Source organism: Mustela nivalis (assembly GCF_964662115.1).
Source record: "Mustela nivalis genome assembly, chromosome: 6".
In the NCBI taxonomy this organism is placed as follows: domain Eukaryota; kingdom Metazoa; phylum Chordata; class Mammalia; order Carnivora; family Mustelidae; genus Mustela; species Mustela nivalis.
The window spans coordinates 72,395,564-72,416,596 of NC_139025.1; the positions used below are offsets into that span (position 1 = coordinate 72,395,564).

General features: G+C 54.6%; 2 protein-coding genes across 2 annotated transcripts; one reads left to right on the forward strand and one right to left on the reverse strand.

Annotated features, from left to right (window-relative positions):
- Window positions 1-10: 10 nt before the first annotated feature.
- On the reverse strand, window positions 11-3,329 carry IL25 (interleukin 25). Its single transcript, XM_082734465.1, has 3 exons — window positions 3,189-3,329; window positions 2,775-3,019; window positions 11-788 (listed from the first exon to the last, which is right to left on the reverse strand). Exons 1-3 carry the CDS (start codon window positions 3,195-3,197, stop codon window positions 533-535), a joined length of 510 nt encoding a protein of 169 aa, XP_082590591.1. The 5' UTR covers window positions 3,198-3,329; the 3' UTR covers window positions 11-532.
- A 6,499-nt stretch (window positions 3,330-9,828) lies between these two features.
- On the forward strand, window positions 9,829-19,194 carry EFS (embryonal Fyn-associated substrate). The gene is given in 9 exon segments (XM_082734620.1): window positions 9,829-11,280; window positions 11,282-11,366; window positions 11,369-11,416; window positions 11,419-11,480; window positions 14,973-15,251; window positions 15,521-15,661; window positions 15,767-16,489; window positions 16,792-16,881; window positions 18,009-19,194. Coding segments are annotated over 9 exon segments (1,908 nt in total). The 5' UTR covers window positions 9,829-11,235; the 3' UTR covers window positions 18,444-19,194.
- The last annotated feature ends 1,839 nt before the right edge of the window (window positions 19,195-21,033 follow it).

Consider the following 21,033-nt stretch of genomic DNA (forward strand, 5'->3'; position numbering starts at 1 on the left):
AATTAGACCATTTTGAATACAGATTATTTATTTAGGTAAGTCTCTCCATGCTCAATAACAGCCTCTTCCTCAGAGCCTAGTAACTGCACCAAGGTATGTACAAAGTAGATGTCACTGAGTGATGGACAGGTGGATGGATGGATGGACAGATGGACAGATGGACAGATGGACGAACACATGAAATGACGGGCTCTCCATTGGCATAGGGGAAAGGAGCAAGAAAGTGCTTGTGCTGTGCCAGGGCAGCTGGGGATGGGAGAAGAGGAAGAGACAGGTGGTCTCTGGAGCCTTAAAGACTTTTCCCAAGAGGAAGTGCCAGGAGGTCCTCTTCCCGTGGCCATAAGCTTCTCTGCTGCTTCGCCCCACTTTTCCCATCCACTCTAAAAAGTGAAACATGCGGTTCCCCCGAAAGTCCCCGATCCTGTCCCACAGTCTTGCTGCTCCAGGTAGTTCTTTGGAAGCGCTGAGCACTCAGGCATCCTGGCTCGCCGTGGCGGATGGTCCGACCGGATACCGGGCAGGGGCAGCACGACTAGGACGTCACTCGAGGCCGCACACACACACAAGCCAAGGAGACCTGATAGAGCCGCTGCTCCAGGCAGTAGCCATCCCGGGTGCCTTGCTCGCCGGGACACGGCCTCCGGTAGAAGACGGTCTGGTTGTGGTAGAGCAACTCTGAGTTGCCCAGGGGGTCCATGTGGGAGCCCGTCTGGAGGCTGACACAGTGTGGACACAGGCAGCGGGCGTGGTACAGGTCCTGGGGGAGCCGGTTCAAGTCCCGGTCCAACCTGTGGAGGAGGCACTGGTCAGACTCTGGAGGGAGGCTGGCCTGGCAGGCAGGCAGAGGATGGGACTGGGGAGCGGCTGGGGTGGGACCCTCCTGACTGAGCTTTTACCCTCCCCCCCACTCAGCTCTTGTACCCACTTGCCGAGTGACTTTCAACAAGTCACCCCCTCCTCTCTGGGATTTATTTTCCCCCACCGGTAGTGAAGGGCAGGGAAGGAGGGATGGTTTTCTGGTCCCGGAGCCATGTGGAGGCCCCCCAGACAAGCGCTGCTACCATCTCATGTACATCCGGCATGAGGTTACTTTTTGTTATTGTTACTACATTTTTAGGACTTTTAAAATTATTATTATAAAGTAAAAATCGCTCTTATATCCAAGTATGAAACACTGTAAAGTGAAGACAGTCAGTCTCCCTACCAGTCCCTTTCCCCAGAAGGAGCCGCTGTTGACCAGTGCCTGCATATCCTTCCAGACACTTGCCTGCATCTACTATAAGCACAGGTAAGTATGAATGGTAAGATTTATTTATTTATTCTGAAAGGGTTTTGTGGCCAAAACAAGACTCGAAATGTAGACGCTCCAAAGGTCTGGACCTCCCAAAGGCTAGCAGGAAACAGCCTCTGGGTTGCAAGACCGTTCTCCATGCAGACAAGCCCTCACGAGCTGGGGCTCGGCTAAAGCCGCCTTTCCCAGGGTGGGTTCCCTAATAAGTACTCTACAAGAAAAGGGGCCTGGGGCCAAATGAGTTTGGGAAATGCTGAATTTACAGTTTCTCTTCTGCAGACTTCTTGCAACTTTGAACGTGCTGAGCACATTATGAATCTCTGAGGGGTGAGGGCTGGATCAGGTGTCCCACACTTAATTGTCATAAACTTTTTCCTGAGGAGCAGCCTGTGGGACAAGTATGGCAAAGAATACTTTGCGTAAAGATCAGCCAAGTAGTCACCAGGGGTTCATGGCCTCCAAATGAGGGGTCTGGATCCCAGCTAGGTCAGCCCTCTGGCACCCAGCCTCCCAGAGTGGCTCCCCGCCTTGTTGGATTTAGCCTGGGACCCAGCCAGACTTCTGAGACCACTTCAAAGCATGATGACCTGGAGTCTCTACCAGAGATCTGGTCTCACCCAAAACTGACCATCTCCCTACCCACCGAACTTGTCCACCATCCCCAAAACCAAGGCCAAGCCAGAATTAGACTTACGAAGAATGAGAACACAGGTACCCCAAGAATACACAAGACAAGGGTCCCTAAGGCCCTAATTTTTAATATTTTGTGTCATTGTCCCAATTTTACTGCTTCCTAATACGTGTTACATCATGGCACCAAGAGAGAATTTTAGGATTTTTGTGGCACACTGAATAGAAGAGTAAGACTGCCCATAACCAAAGAAAACCAGCCCAGGGCTCTGGCTACCCTCAGAGTGGAAGATTTCACTAACTTGGTACACTTACAGCCCCCCCTAGGGACTGGGTCACTGGTAGTGGGTATTGGGGTGCTTCGTGCCTGTTTCATACCCTCATTCCCTGATATTTCAGTTAGAAAAACATGTCCCATTGTAGGGACAGAAGAGGAAGGAGAAGGAGATGGGGGAGGAGGAGGGAGAAGAAGAAGAGAGGAAAAGGAGAAAACCAACCTTTCCTGTACTAAGTACAGATTTTACACACATTATTTCATCTGATCTGCACGTTGGCCTGGGGGGTCTTACATCATTTACAGACAATGGCCTGGGGTGGGGGGTGGTGTCTTACATCATTTTACAGATGAAAAAAAAAACAGCTTTGAAACCTTGAGGAAGTAGCTCAAAGTCACCCACTAAGAGTGGGAGCTAGCACCCAGACTAGGCCTTGCCTGAGGCCTCTACCTTTATGGCCTCTCTGAGATAAAAGGGGGTGTGGGCCGGCTGGACTTGGATGGAACCCCTCTCCCAAGTCCCTCTCATACGCCCTGATGGCCCATGTGCTGGCATTCGCGAGGGGGCAGCAGACTCACTCATATCTCCAGGGAGAGATAGACCTGCTGTTGAGAGGTCCATCTTCACTGGCCCTGCAGGATTCTGGGTGGTGGGTGAAGCCCGTGGCCTCTCGGGGGAACTTGAGCACAGTGTTCCCCTTCAGCCACTCGTGAGCGGGGTCCTGCCTTTTGCCGGTGCAGCAGCTGGGCCAGTGGGCGCAGTCCTTCCGGATGCGAAAATTGAGGCTGTGGGTTCCCATGGCCATGACCAAGAACACGATCACCTACAGGAAAAGGCCAATGAGAGAACTGCTCTCAAACAATCAGGGTGCTCCCTCCCCAGCTGTTCCCTAAGAGCTCCACCTGGCCCCCAGCCCCAGCCCCAGCCCTGGAACCTGGCCTCTCTCCACCCTCAGCGACATCTCAGCACCTGTGCGGCCCCTTCACACTCACCTGGTTCATGTCTGATGCTGCTCACCCAGCTACAGTGCCGCGCTGGCTGACGGGTGGGGCCTTGTGGAAGTAGGCTGACTGGAGCGGCTGCGGCGTCCTGGTTTTATTTTCAGCAAACCTGTTTTGTTTATTCAAATTTATTTCCACGACCTTTTGGAGGGAGTGACCTGACATTAAAAAACAAAACAAAACCAAAAAAAACCTGAAAGTGTTTCCAAAAGCTGTTCAAATGTTATATTCATGGAAGTTGTAATTCACATCACACCTTGGGAGCCTATTGGGGAAAATCTGTTCTTTGCAGCTTTCTGGGTGTGGGGTCAAAGTAATAGTACTCTGCCATTCTGGGCACTGGAGAACTGGTGTTATGGGAATTCCCCTGGTTGGCTTGGTACCCCAAATTAGGGAACATCATCTGGTCTGTCTTCAAGAGGCCTCATTCCCATGCCCTCATCCAGGGTCTTGTCTCTACCATTCCCTTTCTTCTCAGACAGCCATCTGGTCACCCAGCTTAGTGAACATTTCCCTCTATCTCCTTTGACCCTCAACCCTTCTGTTCTCTGACCCCTTTCTCGCTTTCGATGACCCCAACATCTAGGACCCCCATCACCTAAGACATCTTTCTCATTGTCCATTACCCACTACCCCTCACCCACTCCAGTGGCTGCTCCATGCCCCATCCCACCCTGTCCTGATCTCCTCTGGGCCAGGGATGCAGGCCTAACCCCACAGGACTGCCTGGAATGCCTTGACCCCATCAGTTTGTCAGTTGGACGTGTAGGGTCTGATGGAAGAAGATGTGGGTGGTTGCTTCCATTGCATAAATGATGTGAAGCCAGGAAGGGGAAGGGCTTGGTTGTTAACAGCCTCACCTATGGCCCAGCAGGAGATCCCAGTTCCAGAACGGACCTGCCCCTACCCCCACTCCCAAGGCACTGGGGACAAGGGCCATAGCAGGTAGCTGCCCGTCTAGGGTCATGGGGCAAGTCCACCCAAGCTCAGCCCCGCCCCCAGCTCCATGGGCCACTGTCGGCCAGGAGGGGGCATCCGTGCTCAGAAGTGCTTTAACTAGGCCTGACCCTGAAGACATGAGTCAGCCTGGGGTCACCCCTCCTGGGAGACACAGTGCTGAGAGCAGGCCACCTACTTCCCTCCAAGCCTTTCCTCTCCATCCTTGCCCATCCATCCCCCTCATCCCCCACACCCACGACCCACACCCCCAACACACTCATACACAGACATGGTCTCTAGAATGATGTTTTCTGATTTGCATGTGCTTTCCCTTAGAAAATACTCTTCTAGTAACCAAGGACTCAGAAAATAAACAAAGGGACCCAGGAATAAGTTAAACTGCAGAATGAGGAGGAATCCTTCAAATGCTGTAGGGCAAAGCAGTCCCAGAGCGGAGGAGTGATGAGATCAGGTTGGGGGGACGGCCTGGAGAATTGGAGAAGCTGTTCTGGTGGGTTTGAGGAAACCTGGAACTGGGGGTGAGGCGGGGGTTTAGGGGAAACAGGTGGTGGCTGGAGGAGCAGGAGCTCTTAGGAAAAGCACTGAGGTGAGGAACACATCACCCACTCCTGTCCCCCTGCTGTCTGCCCTAGGCTCCCCCCCACCCTCTAGCTTCTGTGTGCCATGGGACCTTGGCTCCTCTGTGTCACGTGCCAGGATAGGGCCAGGCCCTGTACCTGAAGCAGCTCATTTTATCCTTACAACGAAACGATGAGATGGAAACTAGTATCCCCATATTACAGATGACACAACTAAGACCCCAAGAAATTTAGTAACCTACCCAAGGTTGTATAGTTAGGGACAGAGCTGGCTTTTTACCCCAGCCCTGACTGGTTCCAAATCTAACCTCCTGGCACGCAGGAGCCACACTGGGCTAACCCCCTAGTCAGCTGCAAATGGAAGAGAGGCCCTCCCCCTCCTCACTCTCCATCTGTGCTTTCCTGCTTATCCAGGTTTGGGCCAGGACAGGTCTCACCTGAACCTGCCAGAGGCCAGGGACATTCCTGTCTACTTGGGCACTCAGCCCTGCTGGAGGGGACCCACTGCCTGGCACATGGCTTTTGGGGGTTCTGGAGAAACCCTTAACCCCAGAAAAGGCTGTGAGGGGCCACTGCTCTTCCACAAGAGCTGGATCCCTGTGGGAGCCCCCCAAACCAATGAGACCCTCAGAGATTCATATTGACCCAGATCTTCCCATCTTGGCCCTGTCCAGGAGGGGGTGCTCGAAAGAGCTGGCAGTGATCCCAGCTGCTTGTTGATGCTGCCAGAGACCCACACTGCCCTTCAGGAGAGGCCTTTGGGGTGTCCTCTTCCCTCTGTACCAGGACATCCTGAAGAAAGCCCTATGAGGCAGAGGGAAGGCCCCTGCGAGCACTAGGTTGCCCCCAGGGCTGGCCTTTCCCCCACTGTGGTGATCGGCTCTGACCTGAGAACCTGGGCTCTGAGTCACATGCACCCCACCCCTCCGGTTTGCTCAGCCTCTGTCCTTATCTCCTCGCCGCTCTGTGGGATTCCTTTGGGTGATTCCCTGCCATGAGAAACATTTTCCAGAGGGTTTTCCTCCTGGGGGAACTAGTTTTGGAATCCCTGAGTCATTTCAGTTTCCAGGGAATCCTTGGGGGTGTGGGGAGATCGGGGTGACAATGGGAAGAATGCAGAAGGCGGAAGCATAGGAAAGTTCACCTCACACCTGTCCTCACTTGCCTGGGCATGGCCCCACAGCCAGAGGGGCCTGACAGAGCCCCTGGAAGGAGGGATCAGCACCCAGCAGGGCAGGGCAGGGGAGATGGGATGGAAAGTATCCCCACCATGAGGCCCTGGGGGCTTTCAAGAAGCTAGAATGTGGTTGTCCTGCCCTTCCACAGAAAGACAGCCCTGCTGCCTTGAAGTCCTACCCCTGTCTTTGGTCATTTCTTGACCTTCGGCCCTCTCTGGGCCTTTCTCCTCATTTGTAGACTTTCTTGTGGTTATTTTAGTTTTGTTTTGTTTTTCCGTTTTGAGAGGGTAACCTGGTTGACCACAAAAGCACCAACAAGCTCAGCCACTCTGGACCTCAGCTACCACTGAAACCACAGGACTCAGCAGGGTCTTCACAAGCCTGTTGGCACATGCCTGATGGGAAGGCCCCACACCAGCAGTTAAAATGCTGAAATACTTCTCCTGACCGGTAAATCCATACATACTGTCCTCGGCCCTGGGGGCCACCTCCTGGATCACAAGCTGCCTGTGAGCCAGCAATGGGGCCCTCCAGCGCCCTGATTAGGTAGCGATAATGGTACTGGTGGTTTGTTATCTGTGGTGTCACCTGTAGTTACGAAGATGCTTAGGCTTGGGAGCCTGCCTTCAAAGAGAACCTTGTGTGGGGCGCCTGGGTGGCTCAGTCAGTTAAGTGTCCGACTCTTGGTTTCAGCTCAGGTCATGATCTCCCCAGGGGTCTTGAGATCAAGCCCCATGTCGGGTTCCACACTCAGCGGGGAGTCTGCTTGAGATTCTTTTCCTCTCCCTGCCCACCCCCTCAAATAAGTAAGCGAGTCTTTAAGAAATAAAGGGAATTGGGGCACCTGGGTGGCTCAGTCGGTTAAAGCCTCTACCTTTAGCTCAGGTCATGGTCCCAGGGTCCTGGGATCGAGCCCCCATCGGGCTTTCTGCTCCGCAAGGAGTCTGCTTCCTCCCCTCTCTCTCTGCCTGACTCTCTGTCTACTTGTGATCTCTCTCTGTCAAATAAATAAATAAAATCTTAAAAAAAAAGAGAGAGAAAGAAAGAAAGAAAGAAAGAAAGAAAGAAAGAAAGGGAATTAAAAAAAAAAAAAAGGAATAAGAGAGAAACTTGTCTGGCCTGGGAGACACATGGAAAATCTGGGAGCACTGGGCAAATAGCCCCACAACTCTCTCCCCTCAGCCCAGTGCTGGTGGCACCCATGGAAGCCCTGGGCTTACTCAGATTTGTCCTAGGGTCACAGCTGCCCTGTTCCTTCATCCACTCAGCTGGTAGTTACTGAGCGCCAGTAGAGGCCAGGCACTATTCTGAATGCCAGGAGGACAGAGGAGGACAAGCCAGATAAGATCTCTGCCTTGTGAAGCTTACGTTTTAGGAGACAGATAATAAACAAGGAAACCAGATCATGTCTGATAATCATTAGTGCTATGAAGAAAACGCAACAGCGTTCTGAGATAGGAGGCTGAGGGGAATGGAAGGAGGGTGCCTCTCGGACTTGGAAAGCCAGGGAAGGGCTTTCTGAGGGTTAGGAATTTGACATGACGATGGAAAACAAGTGGGGGAAGAGTGGTCTAGACAGAGGCAGCAGGACAGACAGAGTCCTAGACGTGGGAAAGAGCTGGAGAGGACAATGTGGGTGGAAAACAAAGGACAAGGGAGAGCGGGATGAGATAAAGTAACAAGGTGGGCAGTGGCCAGATCGCAGAGGGTCTTACTGGTTGTGACAGAGCGTTTGGATTTTATTTCAAGGTCCTGACTGGATTCAAGCATGGTCTCTGTGATGTGAGTTTCTCAAGGACACACACTGTGTCTTTGACCTGCTGCTGCCTCCATGGGGCTGGCCTCAAATAGCAATAATAATAGTTGCTTTTATCCAACATTTAACAGCAGAGCAAGGCACTGTTCTCAGGAATCTCTTAATCTTCACAAAAAGCCTGAAGCTATTGATTTAATTGTTATCCCCACTTTGCGGACAGGGAACCAGAGGCTCCAAGAGGTCTTGCCAAGTTCACTAAGTATTGAAACAGGATTAGAACTCAGGTAATCTAGTTGCTGTGGGGTCCCAAGAGAGGAGAACTGGAAGAAGCCCTGAGTACCTGCATTTTGAGCAGCACGAGGAGCAAGAATAGTCATGATAAGGGATGGGAGAAACCAGCAGTTGGCCCTGCTGGGAAGCAGGGAGAACTTGGGGCCCAGAAAGGCAGATGGAAGGGTTCCTTCCCTGTTACCCTTGGGATATGGCCCAGGCAAGCCCTCAAGTGGAGGGCTCAGCTACCTGAGGCAGCCGCCCACCGCCCACCCCGGGTCTAACTGCCCAGCCTGGGTTCCGCCCAACCTCACATGGAGCCCAGAGCTCTCCCTGAACAAGGTAGAATAGCCTTAAACCCCTGCAAAGAAGAGGCAGAGATGAGATAAGGACGGGTAAAAGGCTCCTCCTGGCCTCCACAAAGAAACACTTTCCGTTTTCATGAAAGGACAGTGGGAGGCGGGGGGGTGGAGCCAGGGAGCCAAGGTGAGGAAAAGCCATGGAGGGAGATCTCTGTGCTATAGGCATTTTACATATTTTTGCTCTTCACCAAAGACACTGCTGCAGATCAGGACCTGAGACTCAGAGACTTTACATAACTGGACCAAGGTCGCACAGTTAATAAACTGGGGATTCATTCCTGAGTGTGACTGGCTCCCTTCCATGCCTGGGCCTCCGAGAAGCACAGTGTTGTTTTCCTGCAGGTTTGTACTCAGCTCCCCCTCACCTACATTTATTGCCCTGGGCACTGAGCTCAGGCAGTGAGCCTCAAAGCCCACCTCCCAGACCACCATTCTGCCTGCCCCTCTTTCCTGCCTAGTCCTGCCTCTTCGGCCACTGTCTCTTTCTCCTTGTGCCTCTCTGAACATTCATCTTTGGGAATTGGATTTCCTGCCCGCCTCCATCTTGGCCCCAGTTTACTCTTGGCAGTCCCCGGGCGGAGCAAAGCAAGTCACTCCCCAGCATCTGAATGTCTGTGTTCCAGGCAGCCAGGCACCCCCAGGACTCGGGTCTGGAGGAGATTGGACTGGGCTGGAGCTGGGATGTGGAGCTCTCCTTCCCTACAAGTCCATCTGGAAATTTCTAAGTTTCTCTACCATCCTAAGGAGTCTAAGTCTATTTATAATTCCCAGGCCCATTCTCAGGTCTGTGAGCCAAGTCCAGCACCAATACTGTAGTGCCCATCCCCACGCTCACCCCAGAATCTTTTCCTAACCCACCCGACTTCTCCCCTATGCATAGGATTTCTTCACAGGTCCTAGGTGACAGGGAAAGAGAGACAGGGCTGGTGGCCCCCTCCCCTGCTAGGAAATGCCTGGATGTGTGGGCCTGTGTAATGTGAGGAGAGAAAGAGGGGAGCACCTGTTCAAGGCCTCAGGTTCACAAAGGGCCTTAAATTAGACTTCTGATGTTATCTCCAAATTAGGTTATACATAGTCATTGTCTGTTTTATGTGTTTGAAGTGTTAATTTGTTAAAAGTAAACACTGAAAATCTAACACAGTTTTTCAATCCTGTATGGCAGCTCACTTTTTCAACACCAGGAACCTCAAAAATGGGAGAAGGCAGGCTCCATTCCAGCCTAAGAGGCCTTGAGGTGTGCCCCCAAAAGGGAGATGCAAGAGATGGGGGTAGCTGGAGGGAAACAGCACACCAAAGAGATGTGGGAACCCCCATACTCTGTCCTTTCAGCTGATCCTAGCTCCTTTGAAAGAGGTCTGCCCTTTTGTGCCCACAGTCCCCACTCCTGCTCCGGAGGCTGCAGAGTGAAAGGGGGTGGGGGCAGGCCCAGACTGGCAGAAAAGTGTAAGAGGCGGCACCACCCGCCCGCCTGCAGCTCTGGGACCAGGCTCATGTTCTCTGCCAGGGCCAGAATCCATGTCCAGCTGCAGACCTCCCCCGCGCCGCCCAATCCCCTCCAGGAACGGCTGGCCAACCCTGTCACCGCTGCTGAGGCAACGCCAAGGGAGAAGAGACGCTCGGCTGAGGACCCCAGAAAGGAGGAAGGAGCGCGCTCCCTCCCACGGGAAAGACAGATGTGGGGCTCATGAAAGGGACGCAGAGAGAGGCGCGGGGCTCGTGGGGCAGAGCGGGGTCGCGGCTGGGTGAGGGAGGCTCCCAGGAAGGAGCTCACCAGACCACCGGAGGTCGGCCGCGACGTCGGGAGCAGGAGGCGCCGGGGAGCGGGCCCGGGAGGGGGCGCGCGGTTTGGCCCGAGGGTCCCGAGCTGAAACTCAACACCCGCCTTCGGAGGGATCGTCCTCCTTTCTCCTCCGCCCCTTCCCCTTCCCTTCCCCTCCCTTTTCCCCCTCCCTCCTTTCTTTTAATCCCCAGGACTGAGCCCCGCGCCGCGGCGTAGAGGGCCCGAAGGGTGGAGGAAGGAGCTACCCAGAGAGGGAGCTGGGAGCCCGGGAAGGGGAGGGAAGGGGAGCCGCGCGCGCGGGGACTGAGCCCGAAGGCCACGCGCGACCCCCGGAGCCTTCGCAGCCCCTTCAGTGCCCCCCCTTCCGGGCCCCCCTCCAGGCGAGTCTGGACCCTTGGCCCCTGCTCCTCCTTCGCCTTCTCTTTGCTGCTTCCTTTGCTTTGTGGCCTTTCTCTCCGTCCCCAGAGCCACCTGGGAGCTGCCTCGAGCTCCAGAGCGCGCCGAGGGGCCCTGCGGCGGGTGCGCGTGAGCGGGCCGAGGGGTGGCGGCGCGCGGGTGGGCCCCGCGGCGGCGTGGGGAAGGCCGTCCCCCACCTTCGGGCCGAGCCCGCGTGCGGGGAGCGAGGTTCCGTCGCGGCGCCCCCTGAGTCCCGGGCGTGTGTGTGAGTGTGAACTCGCCTCGCCGCCGGGCGTGCGAGCGTCTGGGCCGACCGCAGCTCCACCGGCGACGCAGCCCCACAGCCACGCTCTCAGGCCTCCCGCGCCAACCTGGCCTCCCTCTGCCAACTTGGGCGAGTCTGAAAAGGGGCGAACGTCTCCGTGCTCGCTCGCCCCACCCCCTCGCAGCCGCGCCGCCCCGACCACAGCCCTGGGGGCACCGCTCTCCGCCGCGGCCCCCAGCTGGGGACGGTTGGCCCCTGAACTCGCCCGTCCAGACCAACCGCCCCGGCGGCTTCTCCCAGCCCTCGGGGCCGTCCCGAGCGGCCCGGCGAGGCGTCGAGCACTGCCCCAGCTCCCGCCTCCTCGCCTGCCCGGCCCTGGGAGGGAGCTTTTGGCCCATGCGAACCCCGGGTCCCTCAGCGGCCTAGGGCGGGCGGCTCCGGCGGCCTGGCCAACCCCGTGGCCCCCGGGACGGCACGGAGCGCGCGCCCTTGGATGAGGTCCCGCAGCGACGCCCCGGCCCGCCCCGCTCCTCCTCCTGCCCGGCCAAGCTGCCTCCCATTTGGGGAGTTTTGTGGGCTTTCTTTCTCCTCCTCCAACCTCCGCGGAGGCCACGACTCAGGCGCCGCAGCCGGGGGCCGCCTCCATGATGCGGGGCGGCCGCTGGTGAAATCAGCGAAACCGAGCTTGGCCTGAAGCAGGCCGCGCGGGAGGCCAAGGCCATGGCCATAGCCACGTCGGTGAGTCCACCAGGGAGAGGAGGCTGCGGGCCATAGGCCTCCACGGCCTGCCCTGCACTCCTGTCACTTTTATTTCTGCCTTCTCTTTGTCTTTCTCCCTGGGCCCTTTCTCCTCCGAGAGGCTGTGTCCTCACCCCCCGCCCTTGCTTTTGTTTCCCTTTCTCCCTCTCACTCCCCTTCCCTAACTCCTTCTGGGTCTAGGTTCCCCTTTCTCTCCTCCCCCTCCCCATTCTCCTCTTTTTCTTTCTAGAGGCTGCCCCTGGATGGAGGGGAGGGGGCAAGCCTAGCCCGAGTCCTATCTGCTGTTTTAGGGGCGGGAACAGATGGCCACCGGTGGTTGGCAGGGGCTTGTGATTGGGAGGCAAGTAAAAAGGTTGGGAGGGGGTGAAGGAATGGAGGTGGCTACAGGAAAATAGGAGAGGCCAAAGAGGCCCTTCTGTAGAGGAAGAATGGAGGAAAGGGGAGAAATAAAGCAAAAGAGGGAGATCAGGCACGGAGAGAGAGAAAATAGAGGGAGGAGGAGAGGTGATGTCAGCCAGCCTCTGGCCACTTTCCGGGGACTGGGGACAAAGGGAGGAGACAGCTGGCATGATGGGAGGGTGGGAGGAGGCCTCCCAGAAAGCTTGTGGCCCACTGCCACCCCCCAGTTAAGGCAGCCACTCCCTCACAAGTCAGCTGGGCCCCTGAGGAGGGGGTAGAGCAGGGTGGCCACACCCGTCATCAATCAGTCTATCAACAGCTCTGGCCTGAGTTCCTGAAATGGTGAGGCCCAGAGGTTTGGCCTGTTGGGACAGAATTCAAACCTTAACACTAGGAGGAGCTCTCCACAGCCCACCTCTGCTTTCTGCCCTGCACACCTTACAGTTTGAGTCCAAGCAACTCTGTCCCCTTTCCACCCTTCCCTAGATGCTGTGATTTCCGGGGAAAGCGAGGCTGCCTCTTGCTTTCTGGTGCCTTCCGAATGGGTACTCTGGGCAGGAGGACTGTGAGGCTGGAAAGACGAGAAGCATGGCTCCTCTTTCTGTGGGAAGTATCCTCCCATACTCCCAGGGCGAGTTCAGTTTTCACTCCTTCTCAGACCAAACTCATTTTAGCTCCTCAGTCTGTATGATGGTGAGAAGACCTGAACTCAGAGCCTGGAGAGGGGGAGGTCCTGAAAACAGGGAGGGGTACTCTGACATAAAGATGATGGCTCAAGGCTAGCTTAGGTCAGCTGGTCAGCTTTGTAGTCCCAGGAGGCAAATTTTTCTTTGTACCTAGAGGTGGGGGGTGGCATTCACATTCATCAAACTCACAGGATCCTAATAGTAGCTAATATTTGTTGAGCATATATAGGCCCCGTGTGGGTCCTAAGCTTTGTCCTGGTGGTTTGATGCATTATCTCCTCCAGTCCTCACCATAACCCTGCGCTGTTATTATCCAGAAATGGATATTTGGATATGGCCACAGAATTCTACAAAGGAGGAAACCAAAGGCTTGGGAAGGTCAAACAACCTGCCCAAAGTCATGCAGTTAGAAAGGGACAGAGCCAGGACTGAAGCCCTGGTCTGTCTGCCTCAGAACTGTGCTCTTCACGCCCCGCCCCCCCCTCCGCCTAACCCAAAACACTAATTTCTAATTAACAATTAGAAAGAAAAGTGCTGAGGTAACCAGAAATTTGTGCCATCTGGTTAGCATGTTTTCTTTCTGTGGGAGAATATCCTTTAGAAGCCAAAATATAGTCAGAAAATGGCTTGATGAGTGTGGAACCAGGCAAGAGGAAAAGTCCATTTGTTGTTAAAATCACCCAGCCGAGAGGGCTGGACCCCCCCTCCACGCAAGGGAAATGCCCATGAAAGGAACATGCACTCTTGCTGCCTGAGCCAGGCCTCCTTCTCTCCAGGGTCTGGGACCAAATGCACCCCTGCCAGAGACCTTTAGCTTGAGATGTTCTACTGAATTAGCGCATATGGATTACCTGCTCCGTGATGCCTAACTGCTGCTGTCCACCACCATCACCTGGGAGCCTGCCAGCAGGCACGGTCACCTGGCAAGCACAACCCAACCAGAACATGTTCCAGTACAGTGAGTGGTGGAAGCCTGATTCTATCAAAGGCAACATGGGACCGGAGCCCCATGAGAGCTGAATAGCAAAGGGAAATTGGGTAGAACGAAGACTTCATATGTGCTTGAGTCATGTTGGAGTCATGGATTCTACCTAACCAAGAGGTTAAGTCACTAATAGAAAAAGAAGAAAGTAGAACCTCATGTTTGTGATGGTGGAGAAGCAGTAAGCGGGTGACTAAGAGCACTGGCTCTGGAGTCAAACAGCCTGGGGTTCAAGTCACTTCTGCCAGCAGCACCAGCTCTCTGTTGGGGGCAGAGTCCTACCCTCTATGTCCCAGCCACCTTTCCAAATGGGATAATGATGGCTCCATCCTCATAAGGGTGTTTTAGGATTAAATGAGATAAGATGATTAGTGTAAAGACTTGCAAAGTGTCTGGATACATAATTTTCACTTGATTATCTGTGACTTTTCCACTTGAGCAAGTGGATCTCAAAGCAACAAAACTTAGCTGTCCCTACCAGACAGTACTGGAAACAGGCTGACAAATGTTTGCTCTTGGTTGATCTGCCAGTCCCACCCTCCCTGCCCGGCCACCCCAAACACACACACAGTAGAGTGTATACTCTTTTCTCCTCTCCATGGTAACCTCAGCTTCCTCTGATAGAACCTTCTTTGCAGAGACTGAGAACAAAACAGTTGCTTCAGTTTCTGTTTTCTTCCTTTTTATGCCTAGGCACTGTCTGGGCTGGGTTTTTCCCAGTCTCTCGCAGATTGCTGGGTCTCTGCTGCCATTCAGTCTAAACTTCTGCTTGTGGGGGATGCTGACTGGGAAACAGGGAAGGTGAAGGAGAGTCTCGGGCAAACCTTAGCGGGTCTTTCTCATGTACACGAAGCTTTGGAGGGAATTCATGCAACACATGTTCCTTCAGACCTGATTCCAGGTGAAGCCCATTGGCAGGGGCCAGAAATAGAGCAGTCCCTGTTCTGTTCTCCCAGAGCTTACAGGGTAAGGGAAGAGATAGACAATAAGAAATGAAGTAGGCAAATAATGTAAAGTCTGATGAAGGAAACAATGGTGAAGACCGACACAGAGTTGGATAGGAAGAAGAATGAAGGAAAGCCCTCTTTGAGAAGGAGACACTTCAGCAGAACTGAAGGATGAAAAAGGGCCAGTCAGGCGATGAGTCAGGGCAAGAGTAAAGGAAACCACAAGTGCCAAGGCCCTGAAGTGGGAAAGAGTCTCTCTAGTTCAGGGAATAGATAGGAAGAGGAAGAGAACAGGGGATGAAGCTGGAGACAAGGCAGGACCCAGTCAGTAAGGGCTGAGTCAGTTCAGATCTGTAGCCTGAGGGATGTGGGGAGCTCTGTGATATTTCTGAGCAAGGGACCTGCTGACCTGCTATGTGTGTGAGACCCCTCTCCCCACTCCCGCCTCCCCCACCAGGCCCAGCTGGCCCGGGCACTATACGACAACACCGCTGAGTCCCCCCAGGAGCTATCCTTCCGCCGAGGGGATGTCCTCCGGGTCCTGCAAAGGGAGGGCGCTGGTGGCCTGGATGGCTGGTGCCTCTGCTCGCTGCATGGCCAGCAGGGCATTGTGCCCGCCAACAGAGTGAAGCTCCTTCCTGCCGGCCCAGCACCCCAGCCCAGCCTCACCCAGGAGCCCCCCGCCCAGCCTGGCTCACCATCTCCAGCCCCAGAGCACAGCAATGAGGACCAGGAGGTGAGAGCTGGAGCCCTCCCCACCCCAAGCCAGAAGAGACCCGTTCCCCTCTGCTGGTGCCTGCAGCAGGGTGGGGGCAAGGCGAGCCCTGAGACTGCAGCTCTTCATGGACCCAGAGCTGGGTGAAACCTGTCTGCCAACCCTCCCTGGGCTCTGTCTCCCCATGGGCACGGGATGGGGGCCAGAAAGGGTAGAAGTTCCTCTATGGCATACATTCTCTGCTTCTCTGGTCCCCACTCCTGACCCTTCCATCTGTTTTGATCCCCCAGGTATATGTGGTACCACCCCCAGCTCGGCCCTGTCCTACCATAGGACCTCAGGCCGGACCCTGCCTGCCCTCCCCCGATCCCATCTACAAGGTCCCCAGAGGGAGTGGGACCCAGACAGCCGCCCCTGGAGACGCCCTGGAGGTGAGAGCTAGACACCCATGTATATGCTGGGCAGGGAGCAGAGGACTCTGGGAGGGTGTCCCCTGCTGAATCTGACAATAACTGGTGGCTGGGCTCCCTCTCCAGGTCTATGACGTGCCCCCCACGGCCCTCCGAGTTCCCTCCAATGGTCCCTACGACTCCCCTGCCTCCTTCAGCCGCCCTCTGGCCCAGGGTGCCCTGCAGCCCCCTGGAGAGGATGAAGCTCCCTACGATGTGCCTTTGGCCCCAAAGCTGCCATCAGAGCTGGAAGCAGATCTGGAGTGGGAAGGGGGCCGGGAACCCGAGCCCCCCCTCTACGCTGCCCCCTCCAACCTGAAACGGGCCTCAGCTTTGCTCAATCTGTACGAAGCGCCGGAGGAACTGCTAGCAGATGGGGAAGGTGGAGGCACTGATGAGGGCATCTACGATGTGCCCCTGCTGGGACCAGAGGCGCCTCCTTCTCCAGAGCCCCCAGGAGCCTCGGCCTCCAATGACCTGGACGCTTTGGCCCTGCTTCTAGCCAGAAGCCCCCCACTCCCACACAGGCCCCGCTTGCCCTCAGCTGAGAGCCTGTCTCGCCGCCCTTTGCCTGCCCTGCCTGTCCCTGAGGCCCCCAGCCCTTCCCCCGCTCCCTCTCCTGCTCCAGGCCGGAAAGGCAGCATCCAGGACCGACCTCTACCCCCACCCCCACCCCGCCTGCCGGGCTATGGGGGCCCCAAGGTTGAGGAGGATCCAGAGGGCAGGGAGGTAGAGGACGATCCAGCAGGACCCCACAATGAGTATGAGGGCATCCCAATGGCTGAAGAGTACGACTATGTCCACCTGAAGGTAAGTTCCCCTCCCACCAGGAATGCCCCCAAGGTAACCAGAGGGACCCTCCCTTTCTTCCCTCCTCCCTTCCTCCACTGGCCCTGCACCCTAGGGCCTGGGACCCCAATACTTGGCCCTACCACTTGTACTGGTGCTGTACTCCATCTAAACCCAGCCTGGGGTCCCCAAGCTATCTGACCTGCCACCAGAACTCTCCCAACCTCTGATGGCAGGAGAGACCTGGGGAAGAAAGAGGGACAGGGAAGGGGCACCTGCCCTGCTCCCCCACCCCTGCACTGAGACCCTGGTCCCTCCCACAGGGCATGGATAAAGCTCAGGGATGTAGGCCCCTGGATAAAGCCTGCCCAGGGGATCCTGAACTGCTGGAGAGGGGGCTTCCGGAGCAGCAGGTAATCCTGTGGGAACAGGAAGGAGGAACAGGAACTTGGGGGAAGCAGCAAGGGAGGGAGGTTAGGATGGGGAGCCGGAGCTGGGATAGAGAGGAGCAAGAATTCAGCAGGAAGGAGCTGGAACCTGGAAAAGGATATCAGGAATTCAGAAAGAGGGGAAAGAATGTGTTGGAGAAGAATCAGAAAACCAAACAGCCAGGGAAGCAGAATTTGGGGCTGGGCCGGGTGACTTCTGAGGCTCCTTCCAACTGTGAATTCCTGGGTTCCTAAGAGACCTGGCTTCTAATCCCAGCTCCACCAGTAAGAAGCCAGGGGCCCTGAAGTCACCAGTTAATCTCTCTGGGCCTCAGGAAAGTGAGGTGGTCTCCTTGACTGTCCAGAATGGTCCTAAGCATTGTAGCTACCGTTTCTCAGGTAGATCCCAAGTGTGGGCCCCATGCTAATAAGCACATTGCATGGGTCAGCACTAATCACAGCCCCAGTTAGTACTTGAGTGGTGCTCACCGTGTGCAACGTTCTAAGTTCTCGCTACGTGCTGCGGCAGTAACTATGCTTCAGCCTTGGGAAGCAGACACTGGAATGGCACCATCCAATATGGTATGGTGGCCCCTGACCACGTGCAGCTACCGCGTCCTTGAAATGCGGCTAGGCTGAATTGAAAGGCACTGTACGTATAAACCAAACGCACACCAGATTTTGCAGGCTTAGAGTGAAAAGAAACATCGGTTATTTTTATATTGATTACATGTTGAGATTACAACAATTTTTATATCTGGAGTTAGGGGGAAAATCTGATTTCTTTTTACTTTTGTTAACATGGCTACTAGAAATACCTTTATTACACATGTGGTTCGCATTATGTTGATGCTGGACAATGTGGTCCCAGAGGCCCCGTTTTAGAGCTAAGGAAACAAGTTCAGAGACTAGTTTGAATCCAGACTGCTCTGTCATCTGCTCCCAGCACTTTCCTAGCCCTGGCTATGAGAATTTAAAGGTTGTGGTAGGCAGAGCAAAGAGCTCGGGCAGAAAGGAAAGAATGAGGAGCTGAGCAAGGGAAAGAGGGAGGAAGGGGCTGCAAAAGGAGCACTGCAGCAGGCGTGCCCATCAACCACTGCTCTTGCCATCAGGAGGCCCCATGCCCGGAGGAGCCACTGGATCTGCCCACTGGAGACCTGCAGCTCCTGCACTTCTATGCAGGCCAGTGCCAGAGCCACTACTCAGCCCTGCAGGCTGCCGTGGCGGCCCTCACATCCAGCACCCAGGCCAACCAGCCCCCACGCCTCTTCGTGCCCCACGGCAAACGGGTGGTGGTGGCTGCTCACCGTCTGGTGTTTGTTGGGGACACTCTGGGCCGGCTGGCAGCCTCCGCTCCTCTGCGAGCCCAGGTTGGGGCTGCAGGGACAGCACTGGGCCAGGCACTGCGGGCCACCGTCCTGGCTGTCAAGGGGGCTGCCCTGGGCTACCCGTCCCACCCTGCGGCCCAAGAGATGGCGCAGTGTGTGGCGGCACTGGCAGGGCAGGCCTTGCAGTTCACCACTCTGCTCTCCAGCCTGGCCCCCTGAGCCCCCCTCGGCCCTGTTCTGCCTCTCTTCTGCCTGCCAGAGCCCCCTGCTGGGAGTTGGGCTGCCTCCGGAGGGCTCTGTTTTAAGGACCAGGAGAGGTGTGGGCATCTTTCCCTTTCTGGTCATCTCAGTCTCTCACAGAGATGTCCCTCCCCTCCCACAGCTTTTTGTACGAGCCATTTTGTATAAATTATTTATATTTAATAGTATTCCCTGTTTTGTCAGGGGCAGGGAGGAACTGGACTCTTCTGTCTTAGCCCGTGGTGGGGAGATTCTTGATCACCGCACCTCTGGAAACATGGCCCGCAGAGAATCAGCTGGCTGAAACCTGGGGCCACCCGGAGCCCCTTTCTTGTCGTGGTTCTTGACTCTAGAACATAAGCACCTCACTGCTGGCTGAGAGTGAGGGCAGGACATGGATCACCCAGAATGTGGAGGTCTGGGAGAGGCCTGAGGGCTCCTCCCCACAGGAAGCTGGAAAGAGCTGGGCCTGAGTGAGCCCTGCTATCTAGTTCTCTGACTCTGCTTCTTGGGTGCTTGGGGGAGGGGCCAAGCCTGGTGCCCCTTGTCTAAACTGATGGGCACACACACCTTAGGTTTGGGGGGAGATTTTGCTGTTATTTTCAATAATAACTCATTCGGTGGGTTTCAGCTCCCATGATGTGCCAAGCACAGTTCTGAAGGCGCATTGTGGAATGGGATGAATAAAACTGAGTCAGTTAAAATAAATTAAAAAAAAAAAAAAAAAAAACCTGCCACAGATTTGACAGTTGCTGGTAATGGAAATAAACAGGGTGATGTGAGGGACTAATTGGATGAGGGAGAGACCATTGAAGGAGACTTTGGACAGGACGTTGGGGAGGTAATATCTGAGCTGAGGCCCCAGGGATGAGAGCACCAAGAAGAGTCTGATCCTAGCATTCCCAGAAGGCAGACACTGATAACTGACTGGGGTCCTTTCCTGCAAGACTTCATTGCCACATGATGTCAATAGAGAGGTGCTGAGAGGTCGGGTTCACAAGAGCCCTGAAAGATGCCGAGCTGAAGAGATCACCCCCAGTGAAGGCCTGTCCTCGCATGGTGCCACAGCACGGCTCTGGCCAACTGGACAGTGCTGGTGGCTGGCCTGGGTGCCCACTCCCTTAGGTTAAGGCAAGAAGGTTTGGCTCCTTCAGCCCCCCTTCCTAGGCCTCCTGCTGACCGTCCTCTAGACACTTTTTATTAGAGGAGCCAAGGGTCCTCTTGTGAATGCAATGTGCTGTTAGTCCATAGTCCTAAAGCATTGGTGACAATGACAAGCTATGGCTTAGATGGGAGATCACTGCAGCCACTTACCACAGGGAAAAAGTCCAAGCCACAGATCCATGGCTTCCATTGTATTTTCCCCAGATGACATCTTGGCACCGTGACTGGATTAGAGGCACCCCAAACTTCAGTCACAGTCTGAGTCTTTTGCCTCCCCCAATGCCTTGTCTTCTCCATTTTTGGCTCCTTCTTTCTCATTTCACTCTCAAAAGAAAACTCCCAGATTCTAGGGTCACCCAAATTCACCCTTGTGTGCTGAAGATATAACGGCTATTCTCCATCATCTCCCAGAAAGAATGTTGAGAGAACAAGCCAGAAAGACTCCGAGATTTCAGTGCAAGTCCCAGGTCTGCCATGCACCTGCGTGTGTGCAGGTAGCTCCTCTCAGTCCTTCTGAGTCCTGGTGTTACCTTTAGTAGGAGAATGATCATAATGATCTCACAGGGTTGTGAGGCTGTAACAAGATAATGCATGTGAATGACCCAGTGCCACATAAAGGTGAGGGGTTATATATAATTCCAGGACAGACACAGCACAATTGAATCTCCAAGGAATGTTGGCTGTGAACACACCAAAGTAAACCCTAAAGAGATGCTGAAATGAGTTAGGGTAGAAGAGCAGTGGGAAGCTGCTTAATGGATTAGAAGAGTTCCCATATCTGGAAAATTTCTGAACAGAGGGGACAAATTGGAAGTGTGTGGTTCAGTGGAGAGAAGAGGCAATGGATTTCCTGGCTGAAACTATCTGCACACTCCTTTCTAGCCCTTACCCTTAGACTAGAGAATATAGTATCTATTAGGTATTAAATCTCTTAGAGAAGTAAGTCTCTGATGTGGTTATACATATACCTGGGGATCTGGTTAAGAGGGAGATTATGATTCAAGGGCTTGAATCATATGATTCAAGGACTTAAATCACACTTTGAGTAGCAAGTCCAGGGGTTAGCCAAGGCTTCGCTGAGGCAGATAATGCTTGAGCTGATAACTGAGGGATGAGAACTTGACTAGGGGAGGAGAAGACCTCAGGCATAAAGACCAACTAGTGCAAGGGCCCTGTGGCATTGGGGAAACTGAAAGAAGGCCAGTATGATGAGTGCAGTCTGGGGAGAGAAGCGAGGTGAAGCACCAGGGAGCATGGGATCAAGCCTGCAGGAGCATGTATGAGGCTTCTGGAATTTACCTTGTTGGTGAGGAGGAGCCATTGAAGGCTATTAAGCAGGAAAGGGGGCACAAACAGATCTGCATTTTTTTTTTTTTTTTAAATCACTCCACCTGCACTAGCAATA